We start from the raw sequence: 7,104 nt of genomic DNA, 5'->3' as shown, positions 1-7,104 counted from the left end.
GCTTATTAAAAGCAAAAAAAGACAACAGTCATTTCAAGGAGATGAGGCTGAGAAAATGATACCTGGAGCTAAAAAAGAGAGAGAGGGAAAAAAAAATTTTTTTTCATCTAAAATGGAGTGATGCTTCATAATTTAGGGCAAGTCATTGAAAATCAAAGGCAGGATTTTAATTGGCTTTTGTTGAGTAAGAGCCTATTTGTTGAAGACAATTAGGACATGGGTTATTGAACAGGGGAGAAGCTTTGATCTGGTATAATGTCTGGGAGGGGTGGAGAAATTACAGCTTTTATTAAAAAGGATGGATCCCAGGCCCACTCTTCTTGAGGGAATAATGTTGATTGAGGAGAACCGCAGCAAATGGGGACCTGCTGTGGATATCTCTGTGATATTGCCAGCCATATCAGTTGACTGACAACCTGAGACTTTAAAATTCTGGTTAAAACCTGTGCTCTGAGTTCACATTCTGACTCTGCCACATACGGGCTCTAAAACTGGGGCAAACTACCCAAACTCTTAGTGCCTCAGTTTCCTTCTTGGCAAAGGAGGAAATGATAATGTCTCCCCAGTGGGGGTTTATGAGGATTAGGAGCTCCATATGCAAGATACTTTGCACAAGGCCTGGCACATGGTAGGCATTATTTTGGGGGGACTGTTTGCTAATTAGCTATATCATTCTTTAAAAGAACACTAAAAATCAATTATATTGTATCCTAACTGTAAGGATCTTTTGAAAACAGCAGTGCCCTATTTGATAAGCCCAATATGTGCCCGAGGATGGCGTGATTGATAGAAGGAGGCTTCAAGGGGCTCCTGGATGCAAAATTCAAACAAAACTGATGATTCTTGAGCCATCGGTGTCTTCTCCCTGGTCAAGTTCACTAACACATGGTTTTGGGGGCTGTTTGAATTAGCTTCAGAGAAACTAATTTTTTCACTTGATTTTGGGCTATTTATTTTTGGAATAGACTTCATAGGCCAACAATAGACATAGGTCTGAAATAAACGGCATGTTTTTCTCTTTTGCATTTGGCTGATCCTCCTTTGTAGGCTGGCCTTTGCTGCATGGCAGCAAATATTGACTAGCCTACATTCATGTTACTCTTTTCTCGTTCTGTGTGAAGTCTAAATGCGGGCAGTACCAAAATAAATGCATTAAACTTCTAAACTTGTGGTAAGGAAAAAAGTAGGAACAAAAGATTGTTGAAACACATTGTCTAGAGAAGACATTGCCCATTGCCTTCTCTTTGGCAGCAAAGTGTCCAGTTCCTGGACAAGCTTCTGAACTCAACTGAGCCAGTTTCCCCATCAGTAAAATGGAGTAACAGCAGTACCTCCTGTAGGGGGTGTCCTGAGACTTCATACATGTAACGTGCAAAACAGTGCCAGCACCTGGATAGTGCTCAGCAAAAATTAACTTTTTTTTTAATGTTACTTGGGTTCGTGAAAATCTAATGTATCAAAGTCAAAATAATCAATTTGTGTGTAATCAGGAAGTTCCACTATCCTTTGCTAAATAATTAAAAATATTATAAAATCTTTATTTACAGGACTTTATTTTCTAGACTAAAGCTCTGGTTATTTACTTCCAGCATTTGATTATTTAATTCTCTACCACTATTGAGTATGAGTCAGACTCTCTTAATCCAATAAATAGCAAATTAAGACTGAACTCCTCTGCATTTGACATGCTGAATGATTTTCATTTTTGTTATGATTATATTTATTTTATGAGATATATCTTTCTTATCATTAGTGGTAGTACTTTAGTATTTTTTTTTTGTCCTTTTCGTGACGGGTAAGGGGATCACAACCCTTGGTGTGGTGTCACCCACACCACGCTCAGCCCGTGAGTGCACTGGCCATCCCTATATAGGATCCGAACCCGCGGCAGGAGCATCGCTTCGCTCCCAGCACCGCACTCTCCCGAGTGCGCCACGGGCTCGGCCCTACTTTAGTATTTTTAAAAACTTTTTAACATTTTAATAAATGAATCAGAATAAAGTGCTGAAATAAAATATTCGAATCATTGCACTGACACCACCTACTGAATAGATACAGACAGGGATGCTCTTGAGACTGGACCTGTGGCAGGAGGCAGCACTGCTCTCCCATAATTTTAGATGTTGTTTATTTGCTCATAAGCAAAATTTTTAATCACGTGGGAAAGACAGTTTAGATGTGCTCTTGAATAATGTAGAAAATTATTGTGGGTTGTTTGAACCTTGAACAAGTAGAGAAAAAAGACCTTCCTCTACCAGAATTGGAAAAAATAGCTGTTAACCAAAACTTCCCTGGCAAAACAGAGATTTAGGCTATTTTTTTAAAGTGCTGTATTCTGGGGACAAAATGAAAATACGTCATTTCATACAAATTGTCTGGATCATGAGATAAAAGCAGTTTTCTATGATACCTCTTTAACATTTCTTTTTCATCTGTTTAACATTTAACGAAAAAATGCCTTCCCTTAAATCATTCACCATTTAGATCTGAATTTTCAGGACACGTCTTGGTGATAGTTTTCAGTGATGAATGCTGGAGAATGGTTTGCTGCTCTAAATAAGAGTCTCAGACTGTTTGCTGGGCGATCTCGAGTGGATGGAGAGTTCGTATCAGCCAGGTCTGCGGCCCATTAGGCACATCTGTCACTCTTAATTTATCTTTGCGGCTCTTGGTGCTGTGTGGTGACCAGAGGCCAGACATACTCCCTGAGAGCAGGCAGATGTCAGGACCCCGTGGACATGTAGGCCTGGACCATTGACAAAGCCCAGGGACAGGTGGGGCCATGAGTAACCTCACACGTGGGGACGAGGAAGTGAAGGGGCAGAGAGGCGATGGCTGCCATGGTGTCAGCTTCTGAGTGAAGTGGCAGAGGTGTGGCTTCATTCCAGGTCCTTCCTCAAATGCTATTGGTTTCACTTTAGCACAGTCACCAGAAATACAACTTTGTGTCATTTTCTTATGTCACCATGTCACATGTCTAAGAATAATCCTATATTTTGATCTTCAGCTGGGTTTCCTAACCCCAGGTATAAAAGCTGGTTTTGCTGAGCCCGAGGGATTTTTTGTAAAAAGTCCCTACTCCTATCCCAGCAGGTTTATGTGGAGATAGAAAATGTCATCAGATTGGATTACTTGGAGCTGGCCTTNAGACTGTTTGCTGGGCGATCTCGAGTGGATGGAGAGTTCGTATCAGCCAGGTCTGCGGCCCCTTAGGCACATCTGTCACTCTTAATTTATCTTTGGGGCTCTTGGTGCTGTGTGGTGACCAGAGGCCAGACACACTCCCTGAGAGCAGGCAGATGTCAGGACCCCGTGGACATGTGAATTTTGTCCAGTGTCTGTGCTCAGAGGCCTGTGGACATGTAGGCCTGGACCGTTGACAAAGCCCAGGGACAGGTGGGGCCATGAGTAACCTCACACGTGGGGACGAGGAAGTGAAGGGGCAGAGAGGCGATGGCTGCCATGGTGTCAGCTTCTGAGTGAAGTGGCAGAGGTGTGGCTTCATTCCAGGTCCTTCGTCAAATGCTATTGGTTTCACTTTAGCACAGTCACCAGAAATACAATTTTTGTGTCATTTTCTTATGTCACCATGTCACATGTCTAAGAATAATCCTATATTTTGATCTTCAGCTGGGTTTCCTAACCCCAGGTATAAAAGCTGGTTTTGCTGAGCCTGAGGGACTTTTTGTAAAAAGTCCGTACTCCTACCCCAGCAGGTTTATGTGGAGATAGAAAATGTCATCAGATTGGATTACTTGGAGCTGGCCTTGGGGTCCTTCAGTCTGGAGGAGTGAAACCAGATCCCTGCTGGCTGGTGAAATCTGCTGAAGGGTTAACCTTACCAAACATTTTGTTTTAATTGCAGAACCATGTGAACCCTGCCATGGACTTTACGCAGACCCCTCCTGGAATGCTGGCTCTGGACAACATGCTGTACTTTGCTAAGCACCACCAGGATGCGTACATCCGGGTAAGGATGCAGATGCTCTAAGTCCCCTACTGAATTTTCATTTCACACTTACAAATGCAGGATTACCTTCCAATGAGTGACCCAAGATTTTTGGCTTTTTCAGTAAACTAAAAACTTAAAATCAAATGAAATCAATCAGGGGGACAGAAATAGGGATTTTTAACATTTAAATGTTAAAATGTTTTTGATATGATCAACTTAAAAATACAATAGATACTGGAAAAACATTTTATATAGTTAAATATTGAATTACAACAAAAAACTCTTACACTTAAATAATAAGAAACAGAAATGAACTATCTACCGAAAACCTGCACGTCCTCAGATTTAGTGAAGACCACTTTAGACTTATTCCCTAGCAGGACCTGGATTCTGTCTGGTATACTGTTCTGTTCAGTCTAATGCTGGAGATGCAGTAAGAGAAACAAAGAGAAAGAGAGAGCTGGAAGAGATGGGGAGGAAAGACAGATGCCTTCTTGCATTTTGTAACAGGCTAGTCAGACTCCAGCTGCTAACTTAGATTAGTTTGTGAGTGGAGGTGTCTCTATTTTCTCTGTAAAGTAAAAGATGCCACCTGCTGACTGGGCAGTGCTGATGTGAAGAAGACAAAGGGTACTGAAAGAGAGCATAAAATAAAGTGACAGTGACATGGAAGTCTGGCCATCCGGGCTGCTCAGTTGGAGCCCTGGATTTGTGCTGACACCTGTCCTCAGGGAGAAGATCCCAGACTCATGGGAATGAGATAGACGCAAGACTGACATCTGGGAAGGACGTGAGTAAATGGAAGGGAATTGGCAAGTGGTTAAAATGATGACTAGATACCAGCTTAGAAGGTACATGATGAACAGGTTACCTGAAGCAGGAAGAGGAGGCTGAACTCAAGATGCGTACATCCGGGTAAGCATGCAGATGCTCTGAGTTCCCAGCTGAGTTTTCATTTCACACTTGCAAATGCGGGATTACCTTCCAATGAGTGACCCAAGATTTTTGGCTTTTTCAGTAAACTAAAACTTAAAAGTCAAATGAAATCAATCAGGGGGACTGAAATAGCGATTTTTAACATTTAAATGTTAAAATGTTTTCGATATGATCAACTTAAAAATACAATAGATACTGGAAAAACATTTTATATAGTTAAATATTGAATTACAACAAAAAACTCTTACACTTAAATAATAAGAAACAGAAATGAACTATCTACCGAAAACCTGCACGTCCTCAGATTTAGTGAAGACCGCTTTAGACTTATTCCCTAGCAGGACCTGGATTCTGTCTGGTATACTGTTCTGTTCAGTCTAATGCTGGAGATGCAGTAAGAGAAACAAAGAGAAAGAGAGAGCTGGAAGAGATGGGGAGGAAAGACAGATGCCTTCTTGCATTTTGTAACAGGCTAGTCAGACTCCAGCTGCTAACTTAGATTAGTTTGTGAGTGGAGGTGTCTCTATTTTCTCTGTAAAGTAAAAGATGCCACCTGCTGACTGGGCAGTGCTGATGTGGACAAGACAAAGGATACTGAATAAGAGCATAAAATAAAGTGACAGTGACATGGAAGTCTGGCCATCCGGGCTGCTCAGTTGGAGCCCTGGATTTGTGCTGACACCTGTCCTCAGGGAGAAGATCCCAGACTCATGGGAATGAGATAGGCGCAAGACTGACATCTGGGAAGGACGAGAGTAAATGGAAGGGAGTTGGCAAGTTGTTAAAATGATGACTAGATACCAGCTTAGAAGGTACATGATGAACAGGTTACCTGAAGCAGGAAGAGTAGGCTGAACTCAAAATAAGATAAGAGCATGCCTGTTACTGTGACATTCTCTACTGGATTCTNATCAGGTGCATGATCAGAAATGTTGCCCTCCATAAGAAAATTTTTTTCATAAAACTTTGGACTTTATATGATTTGAAGTTTGATACGTATGTACATTTGAAGTTTTATATGATTTGAAGTTTGATTTGTGTGTACATTTATTGCACAGATGTTTTCTAGGAATATAATCTGCTTTCATAGTAAGTAGGCTGATATTTTTGAGATAACCGTATAGAGAGTTACCACCTTGGAGATACCTACTGCCTTGGAGAGTTGAGTGTGAAAAGTAGAAGCTGAGTAGAAATTGAATTAGCCATTAACTAATTATGTTTTCGGATGAATGTTTCTAAAATTAGAACTTATTGATGCTGAATATATTGTTAATTGTATAAGAAGCATATGTTTCACAAAGTAATTTGAAGTTTTAAGCCTGTTTTCCTCAATGCATTCTCTAAAGTGTTATAAGTGAAATTAGTACCATGGAAACCTGATAGAACTTTATATCTAATAGGAACTTAAAATACAAACCTATCTATAAAGAAAAGTGCATGTGGACAAAAACGGGCCCTTTTTGTCCACATGCACTTTTCTTTATTGGCTTGACATTCCTGTATCTCAGATGCCTTTATGGTTTTCTCAAAAGTGTCCCTTCCNAGGCTGAACTCAAAATAAGATAAGAGCATGCCTGTTACTGTGACATTCTCTACTGGATTCTCAGTGACACTGGCTTCCTGGAGACATGGGTTCAAGACCTGACACTGTCATTATCTAGTGATATAAGTATGGGCCGTTTCTTTTGTCTGGGCTGAAGTTTCTTCTATAAACAGTAGAGACCTGTTGGTTCTCAGCTGGAACAGTGTTCCCCCAGAGGACACTTTGAAATGTGCAAGCATGTTAGTTGTCACCATGTCTAGTGACGTGCTGCTGGCCAAAACCTGTAATAGAAAGGACAGTCTCCACAGTGAAAAATTGTACCACCCTTGAATAAAGTCATGCCAGGTCTCCAAGGCAATATGTTTTAAATTTATGTGTTTTTCTTCATATGCAATTTGAGAAACTTTGACCTATTCTGAAATATTATTTATAACTTGATTATATAGCGGATTTTATAATTATTTCTCTAAAAAGTTCAGGATCAGGTGCATGATCAGAAATGTTGCCCTCCATAAGAAAATTTTTTTCATAAAACTTTGGACTTTATATGATTTGAAGTTTGATACGTATGTACATTTGAAGTTTTATATGATTTGAAGTTTGATTTGTGTGTACATTTATTGCACAGATGTTTTCTAGGAATATAATCTGCTTTCATAGTAAGTAGGCTGAT

At 40.3% G+C, this 7,104-nt stretch overlaps 1 protein-coding gene across 1 annotated transcript in view; it reads left to right on the top strand.

Annotated features, from left to right (window-relative positions):
* LOC103600882 (engulfment and cell motility protein 1-like) overlaps positions 1–7,104 on the top strand; it is a 144,217-nt gene that overhangs the window by 95,395 nt on the left and 41,718 nt on the right. Inside the window, exon 9 of the mRNA XM_008585214.1 lies at positions 3,866–3,970. Within this exon, the coding sequence (XP_008583436.1) occupies positions 3,866–3,970 (105 nt within the window). The remainder of the gene's footprint in view (positions 1–3,865; positions 3,971–7,104) is intronic.

This window comes from Galeopterus variegatus, unplaced genomic scaffold (genome assembly GCF_000696425.1).
Source record: "Galeopterus variegatus unplaced genomic scaffold, G_variegatus-3.0.2 Scaffold3497, whole genome shotgun sequence".
In the NCBI taxonomy this organism is placed as follows: domain Eukaryota; kingdom Metazoa; phylum Chordata; class Mammalia; order Dermoptera; family Cynocephalidae; genus Galeopterus; species Galeopterus variegatus.
Note: the sequence above shows the minus strand (reverse complement) of the source record. Positions and strands in the feature narration are given on the sequence as shown.